General features: G+C 46.9%; 1 protein-coding gene across 1 annotated transcript in view; it reads right to left on the bottom strand.

Annotated features, from left to right (window-relative positions):
• Window positions 1–1,003: 1,003 nt before the first annotated feature.
• Window positions 1,004–18,751, bottom strand: part of ino80 (INO80 complex ATPase subunit) — a 34,599-nt gene continuing 16,851 nt past the window's right edge. Inside the window, exons 16-37 of the mRNA XM_036549801.1 lie at window positions 18,618–18,677; window positions 18,293–18,435; window positions 18,013–18,097; window positions 17,162–17,279; window positions 16,853–16,938; window positions 15,918–16,085; window positions 15,524–15,657; window positions 15,179–15,246; window positions 14,992–15,085; window positions 14,731–14,908; window positions 13,886–14,026; window positions 11,399–11,624; window positions 8,564–8,691; window positions 6,706–6,800; window positions 6,452–6,524; window positions 5,629–5,787; window positions 4,400–4,502; window positions 3,919–4,007; window positions 3,649–3,810; window positions 3,193–3,352; window positions 2,546–2,761; window positions 1,004–2,273 (exon numbers count right to left, since the gene is read on the bottom strand). Coding sequence (XP_036405694.1) covers window positions 2,086–2,273; window positions 2,546–2,761; window positions 3,193–3,352; window positions 3,649–3,810; window positions 3,919–4,007; window positions 4,400–4,502; window positions 5,629–5,787; window positions 6,452–6,524; window positions 6,706–6,800; window positions 8,564–8,691; window positions 11,399–11,624; window positions 13,886–14,026; window positions 14,731–14,908; window positions 14,992–15,085; window positions 15,179–15,246; window positions 15,524–15,657; window positions 15,918–16,085; window positions 16,853–16,938; window positions 17,162–17,279; window positions 18,013–18,097; window positions 18,293–18,435; window positions 18,618–18,677 — 2,874 coding nt within the window. The 3' untranslated portion in view covers window positions 1,004–2,085. The remainder of the gene's footprint in view (window positions 2,274–2,545; window positions 2,762–3,192; window positions 3,353–3,648; window positions 3,811–3,918; window positions 4,008–4,399; window positions 4,503–5,628; window positions 5,788–6,451; window positions 6,525–6,705; window positions 6,801–8,563; window positions 8,692–11,398; window positions 11,625–13,885; window positions 14,027–14,730; window positions 14,909–14,991; window positions 15,086–15,178; window positions 15,247–15,523; window positions 15,658–15,917; window positions 16,086–16,852; window positions 16,939–17,161; window positions 17,280–18,012; window positions 18,098–18,292; window positions 18,436–18,617; window positions 18,678–18,751) is intronic.

The raw sequence follows: 18,751 nt of genomic DNA, 5'->3' as shown, positions 1-18,751 counted from the left end.
TTGACAGAGTGACAGGGTACACCAGGAAAGGGATAGAGGCACAGTGGAGGCATATAGTTCAAGAAAGGAAGGAAACTGTGTTCAGAAAGAGAGGGAAGTGGGTTCAGACAGAGAGGGTACAGCATGTCCATAAAGACAGGGAACAGTGTGTTCAGAAAAAGAGAGACCAGTGTGTTCAGACAGAGAGGGAACAGTATGTTCAGAAAGAGTGTACAGTACCATCACAAAGACAGGAAACTGATAGAGGAAATTAAGGAGCTGCAGTGCAGGCGATGAGCAAAGGAGGGGAGATGAGATAAAGGGATCAGTAGAGGAAAATAGGAATACCAGAGAAAGAGAGAGCAGGGAATAACAAAGGAATACAGACAGGAAGGGATGGTCTAAGGAGAGGGGGAGGTGTGGAGAGAGGGAACAATGGAGGAATAAAGGGGGAGCAAAGCTTAAAGCTGCTCTCACAAGCACACCCTGCAAAGTGAATCAGGTCAATGTGTGAGGCAGGAACCCCAGTGAAGAGAGCAAAGTGAAATCATCTAGCACTCTTTATTTTGAATTTGCTTCTCCAGTTAGTAAAACAACCTTTTTTATATTTACAGCAATTACCTATAAAAATAGACAAAGAGGAGAAAAACCTTGAGGAGACAAAATCTCCCTCGTGGTATTTACGCTGACAATACCAAGCGCACCATGCTTTACCAAAATCGAAACAAACCGAAGATTGTGTGCAGCGCTTGCTTTGGGTCCACTCACCAGAACGCGAGCACCCATACTGTAGCCTGGCACCACTGAAACACCTCACAAATAATGACAGATCGTGCTTACGTTTAACCACGTTTAAAACATAAAATGGTTTCAATACAAACTGAGTGTTCAAAATCATAATTTACCAGATTTTAACATAAATTATGATACATTGTGCATACAAGCATTTTTAGTCTCAATGGACTATTATTTTGACAACTGTATTAGCAACATTTACTCATCAATCAATGCTCACCATTCAGTCAATTTTTTTTTACATTTTGTTTACTACAAAACAATGCCCAACTTCAATTTTTTTCTCCTCAGAAAAAAATATATGTTTTAAGCTCACATATTTGCTTTAAGGATTAACAATACCAAGAGAGGATGGTGTGATAACATGAAATCTCCTTTAGAAAAATATGAACAATAAAAAAAAAGCAATTTTTCAGCATTGTGTTTTCAACAGACCTATACTTTGCCACTGAACTGCAGTAAGCAAACAGTACTCAAACTAACTGTGAAACAGATTTCTCAACAGACACCTTTTAGAAAACGGATTCATTTAAAGTATTTTCCAGCTAGGGACAAAAAAGAACACTTAGTTTTACTCCTTTACTCTTACTAGTTTTACAACTATGTTACAGTTGGGGTCAGATTTACTCTGTATCCACACAAAGCAGGTTTAAGTGTATTAGTTGGGATCATTTCTAGAACCTTGTACACAGGACTGTGTATATTTTAATGGACAATCATATGTATGCTCTGGAATAGCATGCTCCTGACTGAATCATTCTGCTGGAGAGGGCTCGATAAAGACCTGAGGTGGCTCAGATGGTTGATGCATAAGCATTTTGACAATGGACCTTCTTTCACACACTATGTACACAATGTTTTCCTGACAGGAGGACCATCAGGACAGGCTCCGGAGGAGTGGCTCGCACTTAGCCCTTGATCGTCGGCTTGTGTCTTGAGCATGCTGGGTTGACTACCACACTGGGACTGCCAGGTGACTCGGCACTGGAGGCAGGGGGTCAGGGGGCAGGTTGGTAAGCGTGCAGACAAGGTGAATTCTGAAGACTGTGCTCCTCCTCTCAATGTGATTTCTGTGATTACGCTGGAGCATCCAGCCACCATCATCACCTCCACCACGGGAGTCTCGGAGGGAATGTTTTAGGCGGGTTTGGCACAGACCTTTCTTTGTTCAGTTGAAATAAAGGGACTCTACGATATGGAAGGATAGTTGACTGTCTAAGCTGATTTGGTTTAAAATGGAGGACTATGAACTCTGTAGGGGAACAGAGGCTTCAGGGGAGAAGAGGCTTGCTGGAAAGCTGGGTTTCTTTGCTATCGCCCCCCCGAGGGTCCTTTGCCTTTTCGGGAGGGGGTGGAGGGGTTGTGCGATCTGCCTAGCGTCTGGGAACTTGCTGGGATGGCCCCGCCCTTGTTGGAGGAGTGGGGAGAAGAGGTGCCACTTGGTACAAAGGTGGGCGTGGCTGAGGAGTGAGCCAATGAGGGCTGCAGGGAGCTGGTTGCTGGAAAATAGAGAAGAGACAAGGCAGAGACGTTACTCACTGGGTGCCATCTCATTGGCTCAATCAGTCTCTCGTTTACTATTCAAGTTCCTGTTTTACTGTCACTGAATTACTACTTCAATGGAACTATGGTTATTGGCCAGGTGACACTGGCACACACAGGTTACACAGGTCTACTGAACACCTATATGTAAATACACAGGTCTGCTGCTTATCTGTATGTAAATACACAGGTCGACTGCACAGCTACACAGTGCAGAGTGAGGTCGTACCTTTAGACACACTGTATCCGTATGCAGCATATGCTGCTGCTGATGCTGCCGCTGCCCCAGCCATTGCACCCGCCATGGCAGCTGCACTGCCCGCCGTCGACTTGCGGCTTCGTCCCTTCCCGCCAGACTTGGCACCCCCTCCAGAGCCCTTGGGCCGTCCGCGGCTCCGCCCAGACCTCCCCCTGCCTGGACTGGATGTGTCCTGGGTGGAGACACCTGGAAAGGGGCAAGAGCTTTACAGCTGGAAATAAGAGAGCTTTACAGCTGAAGGGTCCAAATCATCTCTCCCTCACTGTTCAAACTCACAAGCTTATGGTCATGAACTCAAAAAGCAATAAATGTTAATGTAATGAAACATAAATGTAAATGTTATGATACATTACATTTGACCAGCAGATGGCCATTTCCATGCTGGCTCACAGTGCTTATGCTCATATTTACACAGTATTCACTTACATTTCAACATTAGTCTTCTGAGCCTATTGCAGATACATAGTAGTGTCAGAACAAGTTAGTACCCCCAGTCACTAAACAGCAGGAGGACAGCTTGGAGCCAAGTGGAGCACCACCCCAGCTCTACCAAATGAAGGGGCATCCCCTCAACATCTGGTTTGGGATTCAAATCCTGCTGTCTGAATGAGACTCACCGTTCATGGTATCAGAGACAGAGCCAGTGATGGAGGCAGGGGAGTTAGTCGCGCGGGACTGTGGGGCTGAGGACATGGGGTCGTCCACAATTACCAGCATGTCACTGCTGCTCTCGTCCGCTGGTATAGAGCCAGGCTGAAGCTCACTGCTCAGGGAGATCTGGAGGAAAACACAGCAATAGGGTAAACGAGGGGTGGGACACAGAGTAGAGATATGGAGGGAGAGACAGCGACAGAGTAAACCAGGGGGCTGTACCTAAAATAAAGATCTTGTAGGAAACATGACATAATATTTTACTATATTTAATGTAAAGTTATATCAATAACTGATATAATTCTGACAGTATCTCTGCATCATAGGTCAACAAAACAGTGACTTGCAAGAAGAAACGGAAGATGAGTCTTTGACTAATTATATTATTCAGAATAATATACAATTATTCCTGTCTTCCTCACCTCGCTAAAGGGGCTTGGCATGGCTGAGTCCATGTCCACGCTGATGAAGGAGTCGTCTCCATCGGCCGACAGGTTGGAGTTGTCAGCTGAGGGGGCGAAGGGGATGACCATGTTCACGCCCTCCTTCCTCCTCTTACTGTCCAGATCATCCTCCTTCTTCCTCTACGGAAATGGGACAAAGAGAGCAGGGTTATCCGCCTCAGTTGAACAAGTACATCTCCCCTCCCCTCTATATAGTGACAGAGACAGACACAGAAGAGGAGGTGCTACCTTCTCAGCGTATTTCTCCCTCTTCCTCTTGCGGTCCTTCACCTTAGTGCTCTCCTCCTGCTGTCTCTTCTCTTCCTGTCTCAGGCGCACTGCACCCCGAACCATAAGAACCATTCGCACAACCTCAATTAGAAACACTATTAGCATCTTCAAATAATATTAGCTATTAGCATGCTAATAAACCATTATAAAAATGTGTTTCAGTCTGTATATGCCCTTATCCAGGGTGATTTACAGCTAGAAAGAATCAAAATAATGTATTCCTATAGACAAGAGCCCGTGCAAGCATAGAAGACTATACTCATTGCCACCCGATTCGCTTGTTATTGCCTTGATGATAAGACATATTTTTTCAGAGGGATTGTGGGAACAGGACTCAGGACTAAACAGAGTTGGAAGATGTGTTTGGCATGCACCACTGAGAGAGGAGAAGGCACAACTGCATCATGGATACCCAGTTATAATGGAAGAGGTCACTCACACTTCTTCTCCAGCTCCTCGTCATCTAGCAACAGGCTGACCACCTCTTTGGGTTTCAGCGTGTCCGGCTTGAAGTTCCCGCCAGAGATCACCATCCTCTGGATCTGTGGGAGCAAGGGCAGAATAGCAGAACAGAAATCCTTCTTTTAAAAGAGGAATTTTAAAAGGGGGCTATTTAGGAACAGTAAAGAATCCCTTTCAACTGCTTAGCAACAAAAGTTGGTTCAGACCTGCTGCCCTCCTGACCGCAGATTTGACTGTAGAGTTAGGGCGTACTCACACTAGGCCCGGCTGCCTTGTACCGTGCCCGAGCACGATTGTCCCCCCTCCCCACTCCCCCGCTGGCCTGCGCTCACATTGCGCTTAACATTCTGGGCCCGAGCACTCTTATGTCATCACGATGCAAACTTTTTTTGTTGAAGAACAGCGCTCTAGCACAGCACAAATGAGTTCATGATTGTACTTTGTGGCTTAGTTTTGTGGAGTCGTTTTGGGCGCAGTGACACACGGCCCTTTCACATGCCTTATAGATTTATCGATTATGCAATGCAGCGATTTTCAGTCAAATCGTGCTGCACATATAATAAGATTTTTACAGAGGCAGCTGACATTTCAGTCATTATGCTAAGGGACAGACCAATATTTTGTGTCAGATTACAGTAGCCTAATCACAATAATGTTAGCGAATGTTAACCAGTTAGGGCTACTACTTGTGTGCGCGCTACATCTTCTATACATCTTCCAAACATCTTCTATAACTGCTTGGATAGTACACTTTTCAATTCATTCGAGAATATTTGGGTTAATAACGGGTCTGGTTCTCACCTTATTGATGAACGTGAATTGTAGTCCGCGAATAAAGCTCCAAATTCCTCTCTCAATGTCAGCTGCCTCCGTAAAAATCTTCATATACGTGCAGCACGATTAACTGAAAATCGCTGCGTTGCATAATCAATGCTAACTGGCTCAGGCACAGTACAGATTGCCTAGTGTGAGTACACCCTTACTCTCTCCTGACCACAGACTTGATTATAATGTTACTTTCTCCTGACCACAGATTTGTCTAGGCTGTTACCCTCTCATGACTGCATATTTGACTAGCGTATGCTCTCCTAACAGCAGATTTGAGTGTAGTGTTACGCTTTCCTGGCTGCAGATTTGTCTAGGCTGTTACTCTCTCCTGACCACAAATTCATCTAGGCCATTACACTCTCCTGACAAGGTACTCACCTCGCTCTTCTCCTTGGCCCGCTGCAGGATGCGTTCTTCAATGGTCCCCTTGCAGACGAGCCGGTACACGGTCACCTGCTTGGTCTGGCCCAGCCGGTGGGCACGGTCCATGGCCTGCTGGTCCACCGTGGGGTTCCAGTCACTGTCATAGAAGATCACCTGCAGGAGAGGAATGCATCTCTCACACTCAGCCTGGGCCCAGCCAGAATCCACACACCACAATCCCCTGCCTCACGATGGTGCGTACTCTCCCTGAGTAGAAAGCAGACCCCAGTCTCCCGTGCTCTCTCTACATTATGGGATATATGGACTATGATTTCCTGTGTGTGTATATTTACGTATGCAGTGTCTGAGCCTGGGTGGCTCACAATGTTAAAACCCATGGTGATTTCAGTGGAACCAGCCTTCTTGATCTTCAGCTACAACCACTGTACAGAATGCCTGGTTGCTGCAAGGCTCATAGCTCCAGTCAGTCTCCCCAGTACTAAATGCCAAGCAGAGAGACAGGGGGTACCATTTACAGTTATGGGTGCTGCCTAGCTGGCAATTAAACCCAAAACCTTCTAGGGTCAGGGCACAAGAAGCTACTGGACCATTGCCTACGCTTCAGTTCATTGCTATTTCAGTACAGCAATATGCTGGCTGACAACTGCGATTTTGAACATTGTTTTGTCGGCTTTATAGCCACAGCACAAAAAGCTACATACTCAGAGATCCCATTCCTTTAATGCTGACATTCTGCTACAGTAGTTGTACCAGTTCCCTCCTGTTCCCTAAGCCTAACTGAGACAGAAGAGTTCGGCCTGTGCCCCTGAGAACTCACAGTGTCTGCGGCGGTCAGGTTGATGCCCAGGCCTCCAGCTCTGGTACTCAGCAGGAACACAAAGATATCCGTCCTGCGGGAGAGGTGGAGAGTGGGTTAGAAAGGAAACAGCAACGGGTGGGAGGGACAAGTATTGGTGAAATGGATACATTCTGAAAACAGGCCAAATTATGCTGATCAGAGACAGGCGCGCTTGCCCCTGTGTGTGTCTCATCTTCTCAGGGGGTCAGAGATTTTGAAAACTAGGTACTCACCGACTCTGGAAGTCAGCCACCATGTCCCGCCTCTCTGAAATCTTAGACGACCCGTCTAGTCTCATGTGGGTGTGTTTTCGGTAAACCATGTACTCCTGGGACAGAAGGAGGGGGGAGAGGTTTAGACAACTTAGGCGCAGTTCTTCAAGCCTGAGCTCACAGATCACAACCTCTTGCACGCACTGCTGTGAGCATACACACAGGACTGATTTTCCACTGCCATGCTTGTCACTAGTGAGCCTACAGAGGGGCGGAGTCAGACTGGAGAGGCCCAGTGACCTCAGTCCAGGTGGTCTCCAGAGCACTGATTCCTGCCTCCTTGCTCAATGTCCAATCCCTGTCATTGCTGCTTTTCACTGTGATTGGCTACAGCCTCCAAGCCAACTGCACATTGTCAACTAAATCACCTAGCCCTGTAAGAGCGATCACTAAGGCCTGCTCCCACACCCCCACAATGACAGCTTCAAACTGGGAAACACACGCTGTGACTATCCTGGCAGCAGGGCGGCGCCACTCAATCATCAAGAGGAGGATTTATTGTGTGTCCGTGTTTCTGTTTGGCTCTGTCTCATTTCTGGCCTTAAACCTATTCAAAACCACATGAGATGGAAGGATACATTGAAAGAATACCTCCATAAATAAAAGATAAATCTGACACTCCAAAGTGCTTCCTCTGACAACCAAATGAAGTTTTTTGTTTAAGTTTTCCTCATGTTTGGCCTTGCGTATTATCCTGTAAACTACAGAAGAAATGGTATACACAAGTATTTACAATTTATCCGTTTGGTGTGAAGGTGGTGGCGGCAAAGGAAGCCAGTGGTGGTGATCTCTCACCAAAAGGACGAATATAAAAAGACAAGGAGAGCGCACAGACCAACTAAGCACTAATCACACCATCAGTGTCCTTTCCCAAGCAAACACAATTATCTTAAACTGACTGCAGCAGACTGCTCCATCTGCCAAGCCAGCCCAGACAACAAAAACAACTCCTGACATTATTTAGCCATGAGAGCGTGCATCTGTGACATGTCTACCTTCGCTCCTGCCTCTGCTCTGGTTAAAGTGCACAGTGTGAATGTTCTGCAATATAATGCTGGAAACTAATGGCCTGTTGCCAGTTTATAAGAAAACTGTGTCTGGCTTTCACTCACGCAAGTCCTGATTAACCACAGGCTCTGCCCCCAAGTCTGTCAAACCTCACCTTCGCCTTGGAAACAGAGCCAAACCAGCCAATGAGGTCATGGTTGCTGGAATTATGACCAGGAAGTGAAGGTTTCTTTTGTTTCCCAGTAGAGTAAAAAGGTAGACAGGTAGGTAGACAGGTAGGTAAGTCAGTCTGTCTCTATAGAAATGCTGCAGGCTGAACGACTATGCCTCCCATGGGAGATTCATTATTGCAGGGTGATGCCATTCATGTCAGACTCTCATGAATTAAAAACTAACTCTCATTTCAGTTCCAGCCCAAAATCTAAGGTTGACCCAGAGGGCATTAGTGCTTTGCTTTGAGGTCACTCCAACAGACAGGCGTGAGGAAACATGGTGTAGCGGTGCTTTATCTCCCCTCAGCTTCAGTCAAACACTCCCTGCAGTGGTGAACCAAACGCTGCTGGCTGAAGGTGCTGGCTGAAACTGGTGGTATGCAGCCATAAACAGACAATAAAGACAGAACTTATGGAGAAATTGGGTTCAGCCCCCCCCTCCCCCCCCAATACACCTACCTACAGTAACCAACTCACTGATTACCTATGATGTACAATGGTGAGCACTTTCCACAGAACTAACTCTGTGTATATGTGCAGTGTGGGTGTATGTGGGGGTGTGTGTGTGTATATGCGTGTGTGCATGTGTGTGTCCTCACCTCTAGCAGGTCGATCATGCGGGTCATCTGTGAGTAGATGAGGACGCGATGGCCCTGGGACTTGAGGCGTGTGAGTAGCAGGTCAAGAGTGTGCAGCTTCCCACTGTCTGTGATCAGAGTCTCCTTGTCTGAAACAGGCAGCCACAAACAGCTCTTAGACTCAGTAACAATTTGGAAGAGGATGGAATATTCACATATAACCTGGCCTCTAACGGGTGTAAAACAACTCCCCCACCCCAACCCAATCAAAAAGCTGCCACAAAGCCATGGCTCCCCTTGTTGGGCTCTCCTGTCTTGTTGGGCCTAATTTCATCCAAAGCAACCCGGTCTGAGTGAGGCTGCAGCAGGCACAGTGCTGGATCACCCCTTGCCTCCCTGTACTGCAGGAGGGGCCAAGCTGGTCCTGAAGACACACTCCAGATGCAATTTCTAATCAAACGAGCCCTGCTGTAAATGGTATCCGAGTGGCACATATCTTGGCTGCTGTGAATGTTTCAGCAACATCATTTATCAATTATAAGGCCTTACAGATATCTTTGATTCATCCCAGGGAAAAACAACACACATTCAATTAGTAAAAAATGTATATGTTTATGAGGCTAGCTGCAAAGGATTTTGTTTGGATTTGATGTGATTTGATGTGTTTATTCACAGCAGTATGGTAGAGTGTTAATGCTCTGTTTGGGCGGCAATTTGTGGTCTGCGTGACCCCCTGGCCACACCGGGCTGTTCCACTTTATCATCTTTTGGTCTTACTGCGACACAAAAACTCAATCAATCAGAACAACAATCAAATGGAATTGTGGGACAGAACAGGGTAAGGCAGAATAGCAACAAAGCTCTGCTCTTGGAAATTTCCACTGTGTATTTGTCCTAATACTCGTGATGGATCGATGGATCTGTGCAAATCAGCAGGGCTCCAGGAACGGTGCAAAAGGGTCACTTTGCTTGAAGTGGTGACGGCAGTGGTTTCATAATAACAGATAAGACGGTCCTCCATGTTCCTCGGGGGTCACTTGCTTGTTCAGTCTTTCTTTGAGAATTGGTCTTCCTGCTCTATAGCACCATATAGGATCATTACAGCATGTGTGTATGATGTTGGATACCTCATGGTGTGCTGAATTTGCAGGACAAATTGGAGCAACCTGCCCACATTCCCTCAGCCACCACTGGTTTTCTTGAGCTGGCTTCCCCACACACCGGCCAGCCATCTGAGTTTCTTCCATGTGTGTTTTCCCTCCATACACTGATTTGTCATGAGACCGCCAGATATTGGTTAATTCCTGGGGAAAGCTGAGTTCCAGCGTGGTGTCTGGGCAGCAGTCTCTGACTGTCAGCCCTAGTGACCTTCAGACAGATTCTAGCCTGTGCTCCCAGGCTAGGTGGCCACAAGGAATTAGGCATACGTGTCTCGTGGCCGCTCAATAGCCACCACCGTGTATAACACAAAAGAATGGGGCTCTGCCCTTTCCACTGAGACAGAACCAAAGCCCCACATTTGAGAAGACTGGGACCAGCTGCATCCGTTTAACTGACAGACTGGCGAAAAGAGAGGATCTGTGAAGGAAAAAATGAAATTCATACAGACGTCTCTCAGCCACAAAAGTACAATCATATTTTCATCATATTTTTGGTAATTTTGGTCATGTCAGGCCTCACTCCTTACTGTCAGTCAAGTCAGAAACTTGTGGTGGTCACATGTCATTGAAAGCTCAGAGACTGGTCACATAAAGGGCTGTCCTCTTTAAGATTTGCATGGCTGACACGGACTGTAAACAGTTATGTACCAGACTTGTTTTGCTGATATCAAAAGAATTAGGATATTTCCTGCTATTTTGCCAGAGCTCATTTTTCTTTGAAAGGACAGGAAGAAGAGAGAATGTTTCCCACAGTCTTGCAGAGACCAGGTCTCAGTGCCTTTCCAGAACCAGCCGGACCTGGAGCTGACAATAAAGTAAAAGGAGAACAATTCTGAGAATGGCTCTATGCAGGGGCACTTAGCCGCATGACGGCTATGAGGACGGGGTCATTCCACATTGATTCTTACTGCTCTTTATCTGAAGTGAACTGTTACTTGCAGCCAAACGAACATGGTATTGCCTCTTTGCATAATACAGGTTCTAATTAGCAGAAGATTAGAATGTTAAATAACAGCCTAAAAGAAAACGTCTTTTGGAATTTTTCCCAACTTTGGGCCTTCACTGACTGACAGTGAATTCTAATTGGACCAGACTGTAGAGGCAAAACATATCTTAATGAATGTGATTAAACAGTTAAGCATTTGACTCTGAATCAGTGTCATCCAGGTTCTCAGCCTTGTTAAGGTCTTGTTGAGAAGGAGTGTATGGTTGCATCACTTCTTTCCCATGATGGCCTGTTAGAGGTGGAGAGGGAGCCGGAAGAGAGTACGTAACTGGTGTAGGTCCAGCTCTTCTCTGTAACTCAGACAGTGAGTCACACAGCACTCTCACCCCTATGCGTTTCTGAAACAATGAGAGCCGGCCGGGTGACACTTCCAGGCTTTGTCCTCCCTGCACTCACTGGGAACATTCTCACGTGGCCCAAAGCACCAGCCCGTGCCCTGGACCTGAACCCATTGCCTCACTTCCCGGGCTAGGCCTGGGTCATAGTGAAATCTCCCAAAGAGGTCCAGCAATGCTCAACCCCACCCACTGTCATTCAAGCAGAGTGCTCTCTGTCATGCAACCGTCTCAGGAATCCACTGGACACCTGGTGCTAAGACCAGCTTTGTAACAGCTCCTTTTTGTGTCATTAACCTAAAGCGCCCAACAACTAAATCCAGGTCAAAGTACCCTGCCTTTAAAGTGTTCATACCTGGGATGCGGATGAAAGACCAGCCGTGTCGGGGATAGAGAGCCATTATTCCCCCCGGGCATTCTGGGAAGAAGGCCTGTGTGTGGGTGGCCCAGACTGTGGCAAGTTCGGGGGTCCCATACAGGAAGCACTGCTTAGCGGCGATGCTGCCACCATCCCTCATCACCCGCCACTCATACTCTGCACTGCGGTCGTCACAGTAACGCTCCATGGGGACTGCCGTCACCTGGAGAGACACAAGGGAAGTCAGCACAAGGCATGCATCCACATGGATCAAGCCCACAGCCCTTCCCACAATCACACCCACACAGGGCTTCACCTACAACCACATCCACACAAAGCCACTCATGACACCCACAAGGGCTTTGCCTAAAAAACACACTGACACATGGTTCTGCCTACAACCACTCAGACCAGACTCTGCCTACAACCACACCCACACAGGACTCCACCTATACCCAAGCATTGGGGCAGTCTGGTTTATGATTACACATCACGCACACAGATTCCTCCCCTGAAAACACATGAGAAGAAACTACTACACTGTCTGTAATCCTGTCATCATGCAGAATCATCTGAGAGCAGAGACTCACAAAGTCACCAAAGTCACAGCAGTCACCTGTCATTACTCTATTTTTGCAATCCTTTAGGGAGCCCAAATTGATCCTCCCTTCTCTCCATACTGCTCTCTTTCCACCAAACCCTCCCACACAGAGCAGTGGTAGGTCTCCTAGTCCTTGTAGCACCACGTCAACTGCTACCACCTGTCACTGTTGCTCCTGGCTCAAGAATACAGCCAGTCAGGCCCAGCCAGACTGCACTCCCTTCAGGAACTCCCACTCAGGCCTGGATCTCGCCTTTCTATTCGTGGCTGATTGAAGAGCTGTTTAATAGTTTTGCTCGCTGTTTTAAAAGGAACTGTTTGTGGGGACTGGCTGCACAGATGGACCCAGATGCAGCCGGTAATATGGCTGTTTTTCTTCTCTTCCTGACAAGTCAGGAAGAGTCAACACTGATCTTGTTACACTGAATAAGTTATTAATGTCAGACAATCCTCTTATGCATAAACGTGAGAGGGCTTCATGGTTGACCTTGAAGCCAATATAATACTATAGATATCCACTTCCATGTGTTTACATGAAGGCAGCACTAAAGAATAACTGCAGAAATGCTAACAGGAACAGGAAAGTAACTAACCCAGAGAACAGTGTAGGAACAGACGGCGGGGGGTTTGAAGGGCTTATTTTGCTACCTTTGTTAGTCTGAGTGCTGCTGGGGGTCAGAGCAGGAATCTGTCACACACCATCTCCCAAGAAGCACATTCACCAGATGAGGATGTCACGACTACACTCCCTGAAAGAGTCTCAACTCACACACCAGCTCAGAATTACAAGTTCCCCCTCGCCTTTCTTTGTGTAGACATCAGCAGCTGCCCCTTAAACACACCTTCCACAGGTGTCCCATAGCAACCTGGGTACAACAAAGCATTGGGCACAAAATGTGTTCACTCTGTCCTGGCATTTCCACTCTGAAACTCTGACTTTATTTAGCAGCTTCATGTGCGCACACACATACACACGCCCACACATACACACATACAAACACATGCATGTAGACATGCCTGCACACACACAGTACCAGAGTGCTGAGGGTGACGTCTGGTTTGAAAGCCATTTAAGACAGAGACATCAGACTGTGCAACAGCATGACTTAGTGGTAAGGAGCAGAGCTTGTAATCCAAAGGTTGTCAGTTCCATTACCAGTTGGAACAGGCAACCTGTTATATTCTTGGGCAAGGTGCTTAACCCCAGTTACCTCAGAGAACACCCCACTGTGTAAACATGTGAAAATGGTAAACTCTGGTCACTCTGGATAAGAGCATCTGCAAAACTAACACAAAGCAACATAATCTAATGTAATGTAAAGTGAAGTGACATTGTAATTTATGTTATTTTTTATGAAATATAATGTACTATTAATAAACATAATGTAAAGTGATGCAATATCATATATAATGTCATATAATGTTAAATAACGTGATGTAAGGGGGGATGATAGTTAGCTGCTTGCTCCTGCAGTTTTTGGGTCACCCCGCTCTACCACAAGGACACCTGTGAACCAGAACCCGCTCTGAGTGGTTCTGTATAGTCAAAACAGAAATATGAAGAGAGAAGTCACGTTGGGTGTGTGTCCCAAGTCACGTATGCTCTAGAAGGAAAATCCTATATAAGACAATGTTTCTAAGGATAAAGCTTTGCTCCTCTAAGACAGAACAACTGCTCCGCCTGAATTATTTCTGCAACAAGATGTGATATTGTAATATTACAGCATATAACATAATGTAATGTTACCTGATGTGATGTAATATAATGTAATGTAATGTGATGCTGTGTGATGTAATACAAAGTGATGTGACATGTGATGTGACCATGTCCCAGTTTTGTTCAGGCCTGGCGGGCATCTATCTCCCCATGGGGACAGCCTCACCCTGGGGACAGAGGCCAGCAGGAACTTAGGTGGCTCAATGGGCTGGCAGCGCAGGGCGGGAGATGTGCCAACTCGTCTCCGGTGAATCAGGACATCCACATGGCCGATCACCCCGGGCCAGTGCCGTGTGAATACCAGGTCCTGTAACAGAGCACACTTACGGTCAGCATGGTCATTCCAACGACTGCATGAGCATAAACACAATTCAGTATTGCAGCTCTGTGTGTCAGAAAACAAGCATGAGCTTATCACTCCCCCACCACAAGCCAAAGCTGAGTATAAGTGAATGAGTTTCACCTAGTGGAAGGCTCTGGTGAAATTCTTTTCACTAACTGTAGTGACTAACACTAATAGCGGTGCTGCTCAAAGGTAACGTTATGGAAACGTGTACTGTGCATTGTCCTGACTGACTATGTGTGGAGCAATGATTGACACAGCTCAGGGCTCTCCTGGTTGTTTGGCAACTCACTTGTAGCATAGGATTGTACAGATTGCTAGAAGGCTCACCTGTAGCACAGGACTGTAATGGTTGCTAAGAAACTTGTCTGGTAGTGTTGAGAGCCTGGTTTGACACTGTTGCTCCTTTAAGTTGAATGGATACACTTATGTTCTATTGTGATGGAAGTCACTCTAGATAAGAGCGTTACATGCTAAATGCATGCAGTGTAATGTAATGAAACTTATGTGCAGCTCAGACAGCACTCTCCTGGTGGCTAAGACACCTGGTGGCCTTTATCACTGGGTTCTCCTGGTTGCTGGGTGACTGACCTGTATGGGGCTGTACTGGTTGCTAGGAGACTTATGTATAGCTCAAATAGGGTTCTCCTGGTTGCTAGGAGACTCACCTTTAGCACTGGGCTGTCCTGGGTGCTAGGAAATGAGGTGGACAAATCTGGCCAGAGGATCAGGTCCCTGCGGGAGAGGTACAGTGATCGCCCATCCGTGTGCCCCCCTTCGGCGCCCCACAGGCGGCGCTGGTAGAGCCGGTATGAGGACTTCAGAGTCAAAAAAAGACCTAACCACCTGACGGGGGAGCAGAGCGTTACATACCCCCAAACAAAAGTGGACAACAAACACGTTAACAGCAGAGTGATCTTCACACTCACCTGGAGAGGGATCCTTGGAGCATGATGTTGGACATTTCGGCCGGTGACACATCGATGAAACGGAGGAAGGAGAAGCAGCTGGCTTTGTCATTGGCTGTGAGGCAGAGAGGGACCGTTTCGCTGTGGAGCAGGAAAGAGTGCTACAGGTCTGGGGGATGGGTGCATGTGGGGTGTGCGAGGGACTCACCATTCTTGTGAAACAGAGACTGCTGGATGTGATGGGGGGAGAATGGGGAGAGCAGCACCTGGAGGAGCCTAAAAACAGAAACACAGTGAACAGGTCATTAGGGCCTCTGGTTTCTACTGTGTAGAGAGCAGGTCATTAGGTCCTCTGCACATGTGAAACCTTCCAGCCATTCATCCCACTGGCAGTCAGGTAAAGTAACAGGAAAGTGTGAGAAATTCACTGAAGGAAACCAACTGAGAGTAGACAGACAAACAAAAGTTCAGAACGTCCTGTAAATCCAGGAAAAGGCAATTTGCAGAAAAAAGTAGCAGAAAAAAAACGTTCTGAGGAGCCCTGGCTTCTGACCTGGTCCGCCACTGGCTGCAGCTGGAGATCAGACCATGGCGGTAGAGGAACTTGGACATGATGTAGGGTTTGAGGGCCATGTGGAATGGCGACTTCGTCTCCTGCCGCTCAAACAGGTCTGGATGATTACACACCTTCAAAGAGAAATATCCATGTGCACCACAGCCGGACAGTAAGGACAGCAGAATTGCCAATCTGCTGTCTTCCTTGGTATCATTTCTCATTCTCTGCACCGGAGTCAGTAAAGACCTCTTTAAATGCCTCTGTGGTGAGAATGACTGGTGAAGTTACCATAACAGAACATTCCTTTACCTGAATAAACTTTTGAACTTGGTTAGCCTGGGTGAGCTTGGGAACGGGACCCTGCCCTTGGGTGCAGAACCGAACCCCCTACCTTGCGGAACTGCATAACTAGGTTCATCAGACTGCTGGTGGTGCTATGGGCCTGCTGAGCTGAGCCCATGGAGGACTGCAGCAGGTCCTCGATGGAGATCTTATTCTTCAGAGCCTGGTACAGCAGCCTCTGCCTGCCTGTCAGCTGGCAGTACGTCAGGATCTCGATCTGCAGCGACACACATACACACACACACACACACACACACACACACACACACACTCTTACATTGTCCCGCTACCCTGGTCTCCAGGACAGCCCTCCAGAACCCAGACATTTCCCCCCTCAGGACCCCTGATACCACGCCACGGATGTCTGGTGTGACCCCAATGGGGTGACAAAATAAAACTTTCTGAAAAAACAATTGCAACTTATCTATAAACATACTTTCAATGTAGAATGTGCAAACACTTATAAAGGGGACTTTCCCGAAAGGCTTAATGTCTTCCTTTGCTCCTTTACTGTGTATTAATTTGGAAAATGACTAGAAAGGGACCAGATTCACAGCAGAGCTAACTCAGTTTCCTTCCATATAGATATGACGCTCTGATGCCAGGTGGTTGTCCTGTGTTTTCATCGATAACAATTTTTTAATTGAAACCATGTAAAGTCTTTCTAACTTTGTGTCTGGCTGCAATACCCAGAATGCAGTATTAACCTGGTCAGGTCAGTTATCTAATGAACAAATAAAGCTGTTTTTTTTACCTTTTTACCTCTATAGCACTACATGGCTCAAAAATTTCCCTTTTTTGTCTTTGACACAATTCAAGGTTTGTGTGGGGTTTTCTCATTACAGTAGGAGACAGTCTATCATTCTGTCTATTCATTCCCTGACTGACCAGGAGAGCAGTTCCCAGTCTGAAACAGGCAGTGCTTTTTCATTGGCTAGGGCAGAGAGGAGTACAGGCCCAAAGGAGTGGAGTTTTAAGCAGTACCTTATCTGAGAGCTCGTTCTCTACATCCTTCTTGATCCGCCGAAGCATGAAGGGCTTCAGTATCATATGCAGCCGGGAGAGCTGGTCTGAGGCATACAGGCAGAGCAAAACCTCTCAGACTATAATGAGCAGTTTTCCACCTTTCATGATCACAAATTGTTCTGGGAACAGGTCACTGTAAACAAGTGAACTCAATTGCTCTGAAAGTCCTTGTGAGAGATAAAGATTATTAACTTTGTGACAGTGATACACACACAAGATACCCAATTTGACTTCACATCAACCTACACACAACACTGTGACACTCACTCTCGTCAATGGCCGACTTGTTCTCGGCATGGCTCTCAATGTCCTTGGAGAACCACTCGTTAAACTCTTCATGGGAGTCAAACAAGGTGGGCATGATGAAGTGCAATAGCGCCCACAACTGGAGAAAAAAAACACCAAGTGGACGGTCACACCTCTACGGGCACAGAGACTCACATACAAACATATACATTCACACACACGCGTCACATCCCACTCACCCTGTTAATAAGATATTCAATATCCACAGCACAGATGGATTTCTCTTAGTAACTCTCCACATCATCAATACCACAATATCGACAATCCTTATTACTGTGTACACAACAGCACACACTGCACTGTGCATAGCCAAGCCCATGCAGTTTCCAATGGCAGTTCTACTCCCACGTGACAATTAACAGAATAGATTTGTAAAAATAAAATAAGAATAGCAAGTTACATTTGATCCTATGGCACATAAACAAGAGTGCTGGTGTGCATTTTACTTTTAAAAGGATGATACAGAAATCACAAACCGATGCCCAAATGGTAGATAATAGCTTCCACAATGAGGCATAGATAGCTATAATATTGCAATCTTAATCTGTACATTTTTCCCAGGGCTGGAGGCTAATGATGTAACCACAGATTTCAGACAAAAGTCAGACAGAAGCTGCAACTGGATTTCCATAAAGTAAAATAAAAAACAGATACAAGCTGCCACTAGGTTTCTGTAAGGCTGCATTTCTCTCCTCCAATCCCCTGGAAAATCAGGCACAGACCACTTTCACCACTGTCAGAGAACCATCGCAGTCAACCGGCCACGGTCAACATATGGTACAGGCAGTGGTCACGGCTGAGTGGTCACTCACCTCGGCCATGGTGTTCTGGATAGGCGTCCCTGTCAACAGCAACCGATTCCTGCATTGAAACTGCAGCAGGATCTTCCAGCGCACGCTGCCAAGAGAGCCCCGAGAGTACTCTGCTCAGATCTGCATTCTGGTTTACAGGTCTATCTCAAAAGGCAGTGCTGAGCATGACCACCAATCAAACCCCCACTACTGTAGAAAAGCCAGATCACACCCCCACCACTAAAGAGAAACCAAATTACACCGCAACTAAAAGAAATGCCAAAGGGGCAGCCCACTTTACCTGGTGCTGCTCTTCAGGGCCTGGGCCTCATCCAGAACCATGTACTGCCACTTGACCCGCTGGAAGTACTTGACATCCTGTACCACAAGCTGGTAGCTGGTGATGACTACGTGGAATGGCGCGTCCTGAGTGTACAGTGTTTTCTGCAAGCAGGGGAGTTCGTGAAAAAGGGCCAGTCAGAGACCTCCCCCCCCAAGCCCGGCTCCCTCCCTACACCACCCCCACCCCACAGCTGATCTCTCCTCCCGATGGTTCCCACCCCTTCTACCCAATTACAGGCCAGTTGAACCCCAGCTCCCCCTACCCCACCCACCCCCTGTCCTACCTGGCTCCAGAACCTACGGATCACCTTTCGATCATGAGGGTTCCCCCAGTAGGGAAGAACCTATGGGACAAAACACAACAGCAATGAGGCATCAGTCAGCATGCTGTCGTTCTCAACGCTGTGACAGCTGCTTT

Source organism: Megalops cyprinoides, chromosome 17, assembly GCF_013368585.1.
Source record: "Megalops cyprinoides isolate fMegCyp1 chromosome 17, fMegCyp1.pri, whole genome shotgun sequence".
NCBI lineage: Eukaryota > Metazoa > Chordata > Actinopteri > Elopiformes > Megalopidae > Megalops > Megalops cyprinoides.
Note: the sequence above shows the minus strand (reverse complement) of the source record. Positions and strands in the feature narration are given on the sequence as shown.